This window comes from Phaethon aethereus (assembly GCF_964289735.1).
Source record: "Phaethon aethereus genome assembly, chromosome: 11".
NCBI classification, from domain to species: Eukaryota; Metazoa; Chordata; class Aves; order Phaethontiformes; family Phaethontidae; genus Phaethon; species Phaethon aethereus.
In genome coordinates this window covers 9,175,467-9,190,972 of record NC_138587.1, presented here as the reverse complement: position 1 = coordinate 9,190,972, position 15,506 = coordinate 9,175,467, and the positions used below count along the sequence as shown (strand labels likewise).

Sequence of the window (15,506 nt, the reverse complement as noted above, 5' to 3'; positions counted from 1 at the left end):
ATCCCTGACGCCCAAAAGCACTGTGCGGATGACGTTAGCAAGCCCATGCTGACCTTAACGTAACGGAGCAATCAGTCTGCCTCCTTAGAATGATTAATGGAAAATCTCCTCTGGAAAAGAAATCAAATTAACTGTCTTCAACCAAATGTCTACTGGAACATGAAAAGCTGTTCTGATAAAGACATTTAGGAGGGGAAAAAACCCCTTACGAGCATGTAAAATCCAGTGACAGATCTAGGACTTATTTTATTAAGACTCTCCCTAAAATAAATTAAATGGAGCCTACTTAAATGAGCACTTCAGGAAAGAAACCTTGCTAAGGGGAACGCAGGAGAGGCGGGAGGCCACATGCCAGTGCATGCTTGCTGCTGCGTGAAGCTCACGTATGGGAGCGTCAAAGGACGAGGGCTGGCTCCGAGGAGCGGTGTCCGTGCTAAGCTCCTCTCCCCGCTCCCGTGTGGCTCCGAGAGGGCAAGTGGCAAGAAAAAGAGACTGCAGAAGGACGGTGCACACTGTGCCCCCTCAGGACAAAGACAATTTGTCCCCTCCTAGAAGATAGACAGACAATTGCCATCACAACTATTTTTTCTCTCACTGCAGTGAGACTGACTCCAGGTCCGGGTCCAAGTCCTGCCGAGCCAGCCAAGGGCTGTGGCAGCCTCTGCAGCGAAAGCTGCGCTGCTCTGGCTCCTCTAAAGATGCAGGAGGAGCAAAAAAAAAAGCAAGCTGCACTTCCTCGGGATCGATCTGCCTAATTGTCTTCATTTCACAACTCACTCGGGAAGCGGGGGGGAAGCAAAAAACAAGGCAGAAGAAATAGCTCAGTGGAGGCCATATCAGGATGGGAGTGGGAGAGAGTTAGTGCCCTAATGAGCAGTCTAGCTGCGTAGGAGGGAAACAGGTTGTTGTCTGTCTAAGAGAAAGTGGTGAGTGCGGCTGCAAGCAGATATTAGATGGGAGCCCAGCACGCAGCCTGATATCCGCTCTTCCCCTGATCCTGCCACCCGTCCTCCTGTGAGTAATTCTAACTCACAGTGAGTAGCTCCACTGACTCACGACCAGGCTTTTGGGTTTGAGGAGGGGAAGGAGAAGGGAGGGTGAGAAGGGCACTCTTGGCGTTTGATTGTGCCGTGCAAGGCTTACACTTCAGCAAGAAATGCCATGATCCTGCAAGCACGCCTTGAATGAGCTGCCAAAATTCAAGGGGGTAACCACACTGAAGGCAAAAGCTTTGATTTTAAGAATAAGCTAATGCTTAAGCATCTGCAGAGGACTTGCTGAATTAAATGATCTAGCTGTCAGTCTCTGTTTTGTAATTTTTCCCTATACTCAGGTGTGATATCAGGCTCCAAATCAGAAATACATGCTGACCTGCCTGTGGATCCTCCAGTAAACCAGTGAGAAGTGCTCAGTCAGGTTCCTGGAAATTTGTATCAGGATGTTGCTGAAGCCTGAGACTCGCACAGTGCCCTGCATCCTTATCACTCAATATCTCTGATCTTCAGAAGTCAGTCACCAGCGAGGGCAGCCACCTTTGGAAACAAGAGGACAGTCCTGAGCCACGTCCTCAGGTCTGGCACTCCTGCTGGGCTCTGGGCTAGGGAAAGGCAACAAAAACCCACCAGCTGCAACATCAGCCTTGGGATATCGCTGGGGCTTCCTAAAAACCCAACTGAGCTGAGCCTGCGGGATGGGACCTGGCGCTAGAGCCCCAGCTGAGGGCTTGTGCCTCCCCGGGGCGGTGGGAAGGAGACGCTGGCTCCCCTAACAGTTGAGCCACGGCTTCTCCTTCGCTGCTGGGACAGCACCGGGAGTGACGGTCCCTCTGCACCAAGGATGGCACAGGGCAGAGCAAACCCCCGGTCTCCCCCATCGCCCTCCCCGCTACGCCCACCCGGACCCCACCGATCCCACCCCAACGTCAAGACAAAAGAAACGCCTCCGTCTTGCAGAGACGAACGGGCTCGCTTTCTCATTTCAGGAGAAAATACTCCGTTCGGTATCCCGGCTGTGGCACAGACCTTTGGGGAAGCTGAACACACACAGTGACAGTGAAGTGGTAAAACTGCCTTCTGCAAAAAGCACCGAGACTGCCGCCACCTCAGCGGGCTGTATCACTGCGTGATTAAGTTCTTACCAGACTTTTTGGTAAAGGCAACCTTCCTGATCTGATAACTGCCAAGGACAAGCCAAATACGCAGGGTCAATCTATGCACATTTAATCCCCAGAAGGCAGATTAAGTGTATAATTGACCCATATAATCCATGTATCATCTCCAGTGAAATGTTTTCTATGTCCGGTTTAGGCAGACATGAGGCCCATAAGAAAGCGATCAGAGACACAGTATTACCATTGCAGTGGATTTCATCAAAGTTAGAGATGGCTTTTTAATCACTGATCTCAGAGACTGCTAGATTTAAGCAGATGAACTAGCACTAAGCACATCTGTTTTAATCCTTATCTTCTACTCAGGCTGGTGTCTTCAAGAAGTACAAGGAGGAAAAAAATAAATTAATTTTTTTTTAGGTCCTTGCAATCTTAGGAGCTTCTCTTGGTGTTTTGATCTCCCATATCAAAAGCATGTTTTTGGTTTTTTGGGTAAGATATTGAATTAATCATCAGAGAGAAAAATGCCATCTGCACTATTTAGGGACTGCATCAGGATGCTGGAATTCGCAGGATCTCAGGGAGCGCACTCGACATTCAGTAGTCTTTTGTGTACGTGCTACTCGCCTGCGGCTGGGGAGGAAACATTCTCGCTACGTTTTACATTAGTGTTCACCAATTTCTGAGGAAGAAAGGTTGGCATTCACACTATCTACTAGTCAATCATAGGCTTTCTGGATCACATATGTTCTGACGGGTTGAAACCTATAATGTGAGTATCTAAGGGCGTGTGATAAGATATACACACATACACATATGTATAAATAACTTCCACCAAAGGGCACAACCCTTAGGAGTAAAACTCCAACTGCCTTCAGACAAAATTATGGATATATAAACGCTGATCCTACGAAATTCTGAGTGTCCTGAGCCAAAGGGGAACTGAATTTTGCAGGATTGGTCTGAATACTCAAGATCACCCTGAAGGTATTTTCCCCATGTTTAAGATATACCCGCCTGCCTCTGCCTCATTGTTCCTATAAACTGTCACATTCTGCATGTCAACTCTGTCCTCTTTCCGGGGAAAAAGTGATAAAATTTCACTTTCCATCACAGAGTTTGTGATCCTTCTGCACTGGGTGCAAAGCATCGCAGCAGTTTAAATCCCAAAGCACCCAGCCATGCAGAGGAACGCAGGGAGTGGATGCCACGATGCTGTTCTGAAACTCTTCTGTTACCACTGCTCTCTACCAACGGGCCTTATTACAGTGTTTTAGCTTTAAATGTTATCAAATTAGTGAGCCAGGCCAAGTAAATAAGTCATGTTACTCTGCAGTAAACAGCACTGCCAAAAAGCTAGTTAGGTTTTGATTACCAGCAGAACTCCACGATCAATCTGTTCGTTCAACGATCCCAAGAATACAGATTTTTAAAATTAAGATGACTATATTTTGGGGGGGGGCGGGGAAACCCTGACTAATTTGTAGAATTAAGAGGATTAACACACGGACCACACAGAAATATCACAGTAATCATCTTCCACAAACACCAGTACCTCCCAAAGAGCATAGCCCTATTCTGCAGGTGTGAGCAGGCGTGCGATGCAGGGGAAGAGAGATGGTTTCTGAGCTAAAAATCATGGCAAATACCATGTTATTTGACACGTTAACCCAGCTTCTGCTGGGAGGTGGCCTAAGACACTCTGCAGCCTCTGCTCCTGGGAGGAAGCAAAGGGGAAAAGAATGGAAATGCTGGGCAGGACTGAGGAGAAATGTGGCAACTGGGAATACCCCGGGAGCTACAAACGCCACCGAGCATGCGACAGGCAACCACTGTGCATCTCTGCTCTCGCACTGCTCACGGCAAAAAAAAGAAGTCTTTTCCCGACTGCACAGAAAGGGATTTAGCCCCATGTTGCGAGTGTCTCTGACGCGATCCCACTCAGACCAGAAGAGCTGCCTGCAGACAGATTTACGCTGTTTACCTGCCACTGCTGCACCTATGAACACGCAACATCCTAAAACCGGACTAAGCTTTCGGCTGGGGTAAGCCAGCATCCCTGCACTAAGCCAGCGAAGGAGCCGGACTCTAAAGTGTTAAAAATCTCATTGGCTGGAGAAACTCTGCAGCTAAGAGGATTGCTCCTCTGCTGTGCGGGGGAAAGCGAGAACAAAACCCGGCCCGAGTCTAATTCAGGACTGTAAATACGATTTTTGATTATTCCTCTTCTCTTTCTTAATAGAAAGGTAGCTAGCACCTAAAATGTCCTCGGAAAATATGACCATCGGTGCAGAGACCAAAGGAGCTTAAAGACCCCGCGGCCACGCTGCTTCGCTGCGGTGGGTGAGGGGGGAAAAGGGCTGCAGGACTGTGGCTGAGACCAAGCTCAGGACAACAGCGTTAAGCACTTGCTCCTGTCCTTAGCGAAACACAGGTGAACATGGCACCGATTTAAACGGGGCCCGGGCCCAGGTGACCCCCACGTACTCATAAACCTGCTGCTCCTGACCCAACAGCAGCGCCGCAGCTCAGGGGCACTTTGCTCCTTCAGCTGCAACCCAGCGAAGACGACACACGGCCGCTCAAAACACAATTCCAACCTCGGGTGCCCGGGCTCGGCGCGTCCCCTTCCCTCCTTGCGAACCAAGGGCCCCGCAGCTCGCCCCGCTTGCGCCGCACGCTCACGTACGCGCGACGCGTGCGAAGACGCCGGAGGCTTTGGGTGCCAACGCCGCCTCGCCAGCGCCGGCAACAGGAACGGGAACAGCTCCTGCAGGCTGCGGCTCCTGCCTGCAGCCGCGATGGGTCCGAACACGCAGAGCAATGTAAAAACCCTACTCTTGATCATTTTATTCCACACGGACCAGGAAGACTTGAGGAAAGCAGGGAGGCAAGGAAAGGTTTTGCACTTTTTGCTTTCCCACCAAGGTTGCTGCTCTTTTTTTTTTTTTTCCTGTCAACTGTTAATTTGTTTAAAATATGGCTTGGTAAAACTAAGTATGAGCAGATCAGTCTGAAATCAATATTTGTGCTAATTACAGCCTTTCGAAAATTGGAAGTAATGGCCCAAAGGGTACAAACACACCAACTGTGAATCATAGGGAAAGGATGAGGGAAAAGGCAGTGTGGGCATTGAAAAGAACAGTCCAGATGAGGTCTGGAAATTTAACTGCTCATGGAATAAATTTCAACAGAAACGAGCAATGCACTCGCAGGCCTGCTGCAGATGGAAGCGACAGTCTTTTGTTTTATGTTTTGTTTTTTCTCCCCATGCCTGCTTGATGGGTGATTTGCGTCTGGTGCTCCGCGCGGCAAACTCTCCCCGGAGCGAGCACGCGCGGCGCCCGGCGGAGGCACTGCTGTGCTCCGTGCATGAATGAGGCATTCTCAGTGGATATGGGTCATGCTAGTAGATGTACACAGTAAGATTATTTGACTCTAATTCATGCCACTTGATATAATGTGATAAAACATTTGACATGAGAGATAAGTTCCATTTTAATCCAATAAGGTACGGGAGAAAGAAAGAGTGGGAATTGTAAAGGAGGAAGAGGTTTCCAAGGGACAGGTGATGCGCAGAAAGAGAGGTATCGAGTGAAGGAGGAGGTTGGTTGGGAGAAAAAGCGGCTTTCCCTGCACACTGAGGAAGCAAACGAGCGAGTAAAGAAAGCAAGGAAGGTTGTTACAGTTCCAGAGCCGAGAGACTGAGAAATGGCACTGCTGAGAGATGAAAGGAAGGCAAGTAGGAACAGAAGCTGCTTCAAACAGAAATCGATATATGGACAAATACCCTAAAAGAGACTGAAACACTAATGCTACAGGCTGGCTGCCAACAGAAAACCTTCACTGTAAAACAGCTACAAGGACAGAAAGGCTATAACGCAACAAGAGCAACAGAAACAGAGATATCGGTTAACATGCATCCAAATCCAAAACAAATGGGCATCACAGGTCACTGTTCTCTTACAGTCCAATGAGTTTATCTTGTGCAGCAGAAAAAGAGCTCTGAACATCTGGGTCAGCTCCTACTGTGCCGTCTTCGTCAAGGAGACCATGTCTCAACTTTACCTTTGGTGTCAGACACCACAAGATGGTCCTCCTGAAATACGAAAAGTCCGTTCCTAATCAGTTCTGTTTTGCTTAGCTCTTAAAATTAAAATTGAGTATGCTTAATTCACTGTCAGTTTTGGAGTGCTTGTCAATGAAACACACTGCAAAATGTGCAGAAGAGATGGCCCTTAGCAAATGCACCTGCCAAAAACCTGGCTCAAATTTTAACAGTGAGAACAATGACCAAGATGTTCTGTTACAAAGAGATTTTTCCACAAGCTTAAACATAGTAAAGGGCTCTCTGAGACGATGCTGTTCCCTTAAAATCCACACACAGACAGACCAAGACACAGTAGACTAGAGTAAAGGTTTAAAGCAGGCAGAGAGCAGATACGAGCCTTAGTCAGAAAGAAAGGAAAGATTTATTTATTTTTTAAAGCTATAACCAATAAATTTTCTCAAAATGTGACTTATCCTCCTGTCTTATTTTGTCACATTTTGGGTCTCTCCTGCTTGGTGTCCAAGGAGGAGAAGGCATTTACTTACATCAAATAACCTTTCTATATACATCTCCTCATTGACCTTATCACGCAGGACATCCTGAGAGTGGCGGACAAATGTCACATAGGCATCAGCAACATCCATCCCCGGCTTCTGCATGGGGGAGAGAAGAAGAGAAAGAGAGAGAGACATGAATAGCGGCGCAGGGGGCAGCTCCTCTGTGTAGCCTCATCGCTGCTTTTCCTTCTCCTCCATCTCCTGCCGTCCTCCTGCAGTTTGCCCTTTCCTTACCTGATGGACACTGAGCCCTGCTGCTTTGCGCCCCGTGCCCAGCAAAATGCTGTGTGCAGCACAAGATCATGAAAACACACTTGCTCTTTCTCTTCTTTTGCCTAGAGCAGAGCTGGCCGGAGGAATAAAGCTCCTCCTCGACATACCGATGCCAGGAAGTTGTCTTGCTACCTTTGGTGCTGTTGACCTAATGAATGACCCAGCAAGCTGGGCTGGGGTTTCGCTGTTTTCTTGGGTCATCTTCTCTGTGCGAGCTCTCTGGTTGCTGCAGGTAGAAAGCTAACAACTGGAGCTGGGCTCTTGGTTCTTCTTTGCTGTGAGGATGTGTGTAGTAAGCAGCTCGCGTTGCAGGAGGCATCCCAAAATCACCTTTCTTCTTCTGTATAGATCCCTCACTTTAGGGCACGTTTACTGCTGCTCTTAAGAATAAATTGGGTAAATGGTAAGTCAGGGAATTTATGTCTACGTGAATGTTTAAGCCGCTGCTAAACGGCAGGAAGCCTGCCTGTGCTGTCACATCTCTATGGCTCTCTGCAGAACTTAACTGATTTTAAACAGTAACTTACAGGTGTGTAAGAGTTTGGGGACAACAGCATTTCTTTAAAGAAAATGGAAACTGAAGCAGGTGGATGGGAAAGTACTTTAAAAAAAAATCCTGTTTGAGTTCACATTGCTTGATATATTGGAATTAAACTTACCTCAAAGGAAACCCATTAAAATACTGTAACACGAGTCATTACAAGAGCTGCCACAAAATTTTAAATTTCCATGGCATATTGTAAGTTTGTTAATAAGTAGTGTCATTAGTTTCCATTACTGTGATTTACCTCAGATCACAGAGTATCATTTCTCTGCAAGATACGATTGTCAGCCGCTGTAAATTGAAGTTAGTTAACACATCTGTGTAATTTCCAGGGTGAAAATGAGGACAGTTTGGAAAGCAGTAGGAAGGGAGTTTTTTAATACAAAGCAAACAATTATCAAGCAAAGGGCCAGTGCTTGGCCCTTGGGAAGCCAGTAACATTTCTTAACACCTACTGCAACAATGACAAGGTATTAATTTGAAAAACAATGAGGACAACACAAATGTGGCAGTAGTCAAGTGTTACACTTTCAAGCAATTTTCAGCACGCCGATCGTGCCCATTTCAAGGTGGCATTAAATGGATTAGATTGTACCCAGACAATTGCAATGGCGTTTGCAGAATTAGATTTAACTGATGGTTTTCTGTTCAACACCAGGATTTCCCCTCTGTCCTCTAGTCAAACAGTTTTTTCTTTCTCCTTCCCCTGGAAAGGCAGTGGCTCATGGACCATGGGGCATCCTCCCACAAAGGTCTGGGAGCTGCGCAGGGCTGGTGGTTGATTTCATCAAAGATTTCGGGGCTGTCAAGGAAGCCATTGTAACATGGCTTCGTTTCCAGGGGAAGGTGGGAAACAACCAAAAATTAACCCAGATGAATGATTTGTGCTTTATTCTACACAAAGAACTGGAGCGTCTAACTGGCTCCGAGGACAGGAGCAGAGCCTCGTTCCTCCTAAATGGCTGTGATGCCATGGACCTCCCAAGCGTGTCCCAGGTACGATGCTTTTGGAAAAGCTTGGGAGGGTTATAAAGCATTTGGCTAAGACCACTTCCCTGGAGATGCTTTACTTTACAGGAAGGTAGAGGCCCCAGAGAAGGCCATACTTTGCCCTAAAAGTTACTTAAAATAATTGTTCTGTGCTCAAATTCCCAATGACTAAATATTTAAGATGCACTCAAACAACTAGGAATGAAGGATCTCCACATTTTCTAGGGCTAGGAATGAATTTTGAGTCCCTCTTTCTAATATCTTGTTTCTATTACTCCAAGACAACAGGATGCTGATCTCTGCACTGGGATATTTTAAACCAAGCAAGACCTCTTACTGTTCGAGAGTTTGTCCTCCCCATGCTGGGCTAAAGATATAGCAATTTGGCAGGAAAGGTTTCTTTTGGGCTAAAGGGCTGGAAACACTGAACGCAGATAACGTGGTCCACGATGTCTGATAAACCATGTTGTCACGTGAGAGCATGCAGAGCAATCGCATCCACGTTAAATGTACATATATACACTATACATATAGGTCATCAAACTCAACGGAGTTATTCTCAATTTACACTGCCCAGTCTAACTGAATGCAGGATTTGGTGAGGTATATTAAGATCTACTCTTTTTTCATTTCTAATTGCTCAAGATCTCTCTGCCTGTAAATGTTACAGTAACCCCTTATTCCAGCCAACATTCATATATTACACTTCAACTCAATTTAAATGTAAATTTCTGGCAAGTTAAGTGCTCTGTCTCAGAATGTTAAGGGCTTTTTTCCTTATGAATCAAGGTCTAATTAGAGGAGACGATGTACAGTTTTCCTATACCAATTACAGAAAAATGGAAAAAATTATTTTCATTAAAAATTTCCCAAACACATGTTGCTAGCTCATCACCATTTCCCCAAAGTAATAAAAAAGTCATTTTCCGAAAGAGTAAAATAAACCAACAATTAGAAGAACAAAAATAAAATAGATTAGCTAATGTGTTAGATGTGTGTTGGCTCAGTTCTAACATGTCTGGACCTTTTTGTTTGGAAATTATACTCTATTTGTACAAGTCCAAATGAAGAATTAACAGAATGCACTGCTCCCATTTTTTTTTAAATGTGATTCAAGCCAATTGCATAAATATGGTACCTTTTTGACACCATCTGCAAATTATTGCCTAAACAGCCTCATAGGTCTCCGTAAGAGGGTAACTGCTCATTATTAACATCATGGAGACATTCCTTCCCGTTCAAATGTTAGAAGTGTGAAGGCCCATGGTTCAATCGTAGCTGTTAACGCGTAACGTGGGCTGCTACACATGCCATAAACCAAAGCACAATGCAAATTACTATGACAGAAGTTGTTTAAATTGTGCTTACGGGTACATCCACGTATTTGGAAGCAGCCTTCACCTGTAAAAGGAACAAGAAGAGAGTTTACACCATCAGTACGTGTTCAGGTCTTTGCTTTTTCTTTAAACACCTGTAAGAGCTTCTCCAGCCAAGACTCGGGACAACATAATGCTGAGTGGGAGAAAAGGGGTGATAAAAACGACGTTTCCTGTCTCAAAGAATAGGCAAGGGTGGTATTTTTGTTGTTGTTTTGGAGAGGTAACTTTACTGCTGCTAAAGCTCTAATAGCAACAGATGATCGTGTGGGAGTTGTGCTTCTCCCTCTTCTACTTCAGCAGGCGGGGGAAGATGGGGTTTGTCAGTAGACATCGTTATTTCCTTCGGAGGCCTTGTTCTCCGCCCGATGCCACGTGTCGCCGAAGGCAGCGCGTGTCTCTCCCGACGGGACCCGCATCCCCGGGACCGTGGGAGCCCGCCGGCAGCGTGGGCACAACGGCACGGCGGGGCTGGCAGGCACCTGCACCCGGGTGGCCGCCGGGAAGTGCCCAATGGCCCCCAACTTTGCCCCTGCCCATAGTCCCACACTCAGCGTGCTGCCCCTGGCTTCGCCTGGCACATTATTGTCCCCCTCCGCGGCGGGCCCCGACGCTGGCAGGAGCTCACACAGCGTGCTGGGGCAGCGGGCTCACGCCACGCCACAGAGAAGCCCCCCAAAGCTTTTCTGCGTCCCAGACTATGAACAGCTATGTTAGAGTTTCCTACGGATTTTCCCTCCCTTTTTAAAGATCTTATTTTAGAGAAGGTACCAGCGGGTGGACACTGCACTCTGCGGTGTCTTCACAAGCCGGTGGGGGCTGCAAGACCCTAAATTTACTTTGTCTCCCGTTTGCCCCGCAGCAGGGTGCCCATTGCCTGGCGCGGGAGGCGAGGTGGCCCCCAATGTCGGGGCCGACTTCTCCAACCGAGCAGTGCCCAGCTGGCCAGAGAGACCTTTTTCCCACTGTAGCATAAGGCACCGTGTCTGGAAAGAGTACGGCTGGGATTTTCCACAACGCTTCTGCTTTTAATTAGGGTAAGCGTTGCCGGCCATCTTTGTTTGGGTGTAAAAGCTCACCTGCTTTTAAATATTTCTAAAGCTACCATTAAAACAGCCTAAATATAACATGCACACAGTTGCATCTTGGGATGAATAAATTATGTGTCCCGAACGAGAGAATGAATGTATGTGTGAGACAGAATGCGAGAGTGGGTGGAAGCACTCATATGGTGTGTGTGGGGGGTGCATAATTAAGCACAATGAGGCGATACAAAAGACCAGACTGGTGGTAATTGCCGGGGTGAACGCTGCGAGCATTGGCAGCACCCGGGCTGCCGAGCCGGGGGGCAAGAACAGAGGGAAGGGCAGGAGGCGGCCGCCGAGCGCCTACCGCCGGCGTCCGGCTCGCTGAGGGGACGGAGGGGGCCGGGGCACGTCCCGGCACACGAGTTTTTGAAGGAGGTAGCAAACTCGGCGCCGAGCCCTCGCTCCCAGCGAAGCGCCAAGGCTCGTCTCTCCTCCAGGTAGCCCAGCCGGCCACCCGGACAGCTCGCTCCTTCACTGCATTTATCCTCACAGCTTTCTGGGGAGGTAGCGAAGCGCTCGCCCTTGCTCCTGCCGAAGGGGAGCGGGGGAGCTCCAGCCTCCACGCGTGAAGGCAGCTGGAGCCCCGCCAACGGCTGCGGCTCCGGAGGGGCGGGCAGCCGCGGCACACCCACGCCGGCGTGGAGCAGCCGCGGGCAGGGCTGCCCGAGCCAGCTCCAAAGGAGCTCATCTTCGGAGCAGCAAAGCTAAAACAACCGGGAGGAAAGCGCGGAAAACGATGCGGCTCGGCAGCCTGCAGAATTCAGGCCGGGGTCCACGCTCAGGGCCGCGCCGTGCCGTGCACCCGGATCTTCCAATGTGACGCAGGGAGCGGCACCCCAGGAAACCTGCGATCTGAGCGTGGATTTAGCACTCTTAGGTCCAGCTTAGTGCCGCCGTCTCGGGCTGCCTTCTTCCCCAAAGCCAAGAAGCGACAAGAATAACTCAGTCAGCTTCCTGCGATCTCCCCCCTCCACCCACAAAAAAACTGAGCTGCTTCTCCTGCCCACTCCCCTTTAATCAGAATAATCACTTGTTTTTCTTTAAACTCAGATTTGGCTACATTTAGTGCAATTTCCAAACTGCCGGATGTTGTGTGATTTTTGCTAGGCTGCCGTTTTTCACAAAGTATGTGACTTTGCCATGAAACGTCTCAGTTTACCATACAAATTTTGCGCAGAACAAAAATAAGATCATTTACTTCTGTCTCCCTCGGGTAATATGCAGTCTTTAGTTTTAATTACCGTAGGTGTAATTCTCCGCCTACAGAGGCCATCCAGATTAAAGGGAATTTTAGCAGCTGTCATTCCTGTGACTCAGTGGATCTGCGCATGCAGACGCCCAGCCAGGGCCTGGGCTGCTGCTGCCGAGATGCACTTAAATGTAGCAACAAACAGGAAAAAAAAAAAAAAAGTTTGGCCAAATTTAGAAGGGTATTTTCCTCCCAAAGTGCTCTGCGAGGAGAAGTGGCTAGTGAGAATTTATTAGGACAACAGACGCATTAATTTTATCTTGAATTTCGAGGCAAGAATTGGAAATGAGGATATCCTACTAGGTGATAAAACTGTCTGTCACAAGACCCCCGAGTACATGTCACTTGCAGAGCGCCTGGAAAACACGCGATGAAAGAAGTCGGTGGAAGGGGGTGGGAGACTAATGCTTTCCAGAGCTCAGCGGCTTGGACCATCACACTTTGTTGTATTGGTTCAGACAGGGAAAACGTGGGAGGTGGTGCAAGCACGCTGCAACAAGGGAGAGTTTCTCTATTTATCATTGCAAAGACTAAACACAGCAAGTCACATTACTACTGCAGGGGAGGGAGACTTTTGAAGCCCAGTGCCAAAGGGGTCGGGGCTGTCCCTCAGCCTCCTCTTGTGGCTGGTGCTGCCCAGTGGCTTCCAGTAAACCAGCGGGCCAAGGCAAGAGATGTCCTTGCCCGGAAAGGAGCAATCCTGCTCCTCCGCAGTGCGCCCAGCTCCTTGATGGGGGCGAGGGCTCAGCACCTTCCTGGGGATGTGCACGCACCACGACTCGCTTGCACAACTGTTTGGATGCACACGCCTTCCCGGCTGGAAACTCAGGAAACTGAAGCTATGGGGCCAGGTTCAACGGCTGTGGGGCCGTCGGAGCGGGACAAACTGTTTTGCTGCTGCGACAGTTAATTGTCAGTAAGTGTCCGAGGAGCAGCAGACTGAGGGTGCTTGAGCACCATGCACCTATGTGCTGCCGGCTCACGGGCGCCCAGAGCCCCAGCGCAGCCGGGGGCTCGCTCAGCGATCGAAGGGAGCAGCGCTCGGCAGCGTAAACAGTAGGACGTGGTGGGAGCAGCGCAGCATCAGCCGAGGAACAGCTTGGATTCATGGAGAAGGAAGGCTGCACATTACACTGTCTGCCCGGGCTGATGCTGGGACTTCCGATGCCTGGAAAGCTGCCGCCTCCACATCCTCTGCTGCTGGCACGCGAGCATCTCCTCACCCTCAGCAGCGCTGGAACGAGGGAAGGCATCCACCCCAAGCCATCCCTTGCATCCCCCCCGAGCAGGACGAGCACAGCCCCAGGGCTGTAACCACGCAGGGGTTATCCTGGGAGAAGAGCTGCACTTTTGGGCAGTGAGCGGGACACTCTCCCTTCCCCTCCTTCTCCGAAGAACAAGGTGCCTCCAGCACACCTGAAAAGCTGCGAGGCTTAGTGTGAACCCCGTGGCGGTTCCGATAAGCTGCCAGACTCTGTGTGCACACAGCTGCCTGTCAGCAGTTTCTTGCCTCAGCTTACCATCCCCGTTTCCAAACAAATCCTACAAAACTGCCTCAAACTCAGCAAAAGGGGCCCGAGGGCAGCAAACAACAGACCATTGCAAGTAGCTAAGGCAACTCCTGAAATCGATTTTGGAAAGCCTTCCCAGTTCACAGGGCAGTGCCTTCTGCCTCCTGCCCAGTCTCTGTGAACAAGCGAGCGCAGGACAGGTTGCGCAGGCGGGCAGCGGGGCCGGGGGGTGAAAACGTTAATGCAATTTTCCAAGCAACTTCCACATGCATTTGGGTGCACACCTGTCTGTGAGCTGAGCTAAGAGAAGCCACGCTGGCAAACAGATGCTCTTGTAAAATTTCTGGCATGCGTTTTCAGAAGACCTTTGAAAATCGGCTGCTATCTGTTTGTCCTAAGAAGCCGCCACAACACTTTTCTGGAATACAATTCAGATTGCTAAACCTTTGTGGATACTGAGGCCAATTTTGCACAGATACTGTTCTTGTCTTGCTTTTTTAGGAGATATGTAATGGGATGAGCTGCAGATTGGTTCTGCAATGTTGGGGAGAAAAGCGTCATGAGAGGCACCTTGTGCTGCGTAACCTCATGCCATTTCCCCCGTCTTGTTCTCTTTCAGAAACACGAAGCCACTCCTTAGATCTCCCTTATTTTGTTTTTTATTTCTTAAGATGTTATGGCCAGAAGAATCAAAGGAACACACCTGTCATGCAAGATGGCAATGAAGCATCTTCTTCAGTTAGGGAAATTGCGTGTACAGTGCAATGATTTTTTTTCATCTTCATACGCATCCTCAACAGAATAAGCTCCACCAGCATGAATGATGACTAGAGATAGCTTTACACAGTGCTACAATAAGGTGGCCTCTGAATCTTGGGTGTTTATGTATTTTATCTCTGCATACTGCTTGTGTATTCATGTGGGGGTTACAGTGTTCAAATATCACAGAATGGCAGAATTATTATGTAGCCGATCTAGTCCTGGGAGAGCAGGAGATTACAACTCAGCAGGGAGGGGAGAAGAAAGGAAAGTATTGTCTGTACTTACAGTAAATGACAGGAAAGAAGAAAACAAAGTTCCTTCATCGTATCTAGACAGTTTGGCCAAGACTCCTTCCAAAATGGTGACAAACTATGAAGACAAAAAATACTGCAATTATTTTTAATAATTGAACAAGGGTGTAAAAATCAACATCAGCTTCAGAGAAGTCAGTGGAGCTCTCAGCATTGCCAAAGGAATGCACACCCTGTCCCCGAGCACAGCGGGCCAGGGAGCGGGCAGAAAGGAGCATTGCCTTTTGGGTGCTACACCTCGCTGGGTGGGAATCGCCCCTCGGCGTCATGGGTGATGCTGGGGACAGGAGGTGGGTGCGGCGCGCGGGGAAGCCAGCACAGCCTCTCCGGATGGGGAAGCTGGCGGCTCTCTCTCCCAGTACGCAGTGTCAAGCACGCAGCTAGCTGGGTATTCTTGCAGAAGAATCGAACTGGCATATGTTGGCGGATTATGTTTAAAGGTCTCCACTGTATAATAGGGATGACTTGTTCTCAGAAAGTTTGAAACTAGAGGAAAACACACCCCATCATCTTTCTCCCTACGTACCAATTCCCCTCCATGTTAGCACACCAGACCTACACAACAACCCGGGGGAAATGCTGGCAGCTGAGCTAGAGGAGCTGACTCTGATGAAAAACAATTTCCAAACAATTAAACCTGACATTTTGGAATGTATTTCCCACTACTGTCACCTCTAAATTAATTTC

At 48.6% G+C, this 15,506-nt stretch overlaps 1 protein-coding gene across 8 annotated transcripts in view; it reads right to left on the bottom strand.

Annotated features, from left to right (window-relative positions):
- The window catches only part of CADPS (calcium dependent secretion activator), a gene marked incomplete at its 3' end in the record, with an annotated part of 218,948 nt that overhangs the window by 14,082 nt on the left and 189,360 nt on the right, over nucleotides 1-15,506 (bottom strand). For all 8 annotated transcript variants that reach the window (XM_082004650.1, XM_082004652.1, XM_082004653.1 and 5 more), the window contains 3 exons: nucleotides 14,794-14,877; nucleotides 9,891-9,923; nucleotides 6,704-6,811 (listed from right to left, as the gene is read on the bottom strand). In XM_082004650.1, the coding sequence (XP_081860776.1) occupies nucleotides 6,704-6,811; nucleotides 9,891-9,923; nucleotides 14,794-14,877 (225 nt within the window). The remainder of the gene's footprint in view (nucleotides 1-6,703; nucleotides 6,812-9,890; nucleotides 9,924-14,793; nucleotides 14,878-15,506) is intronic.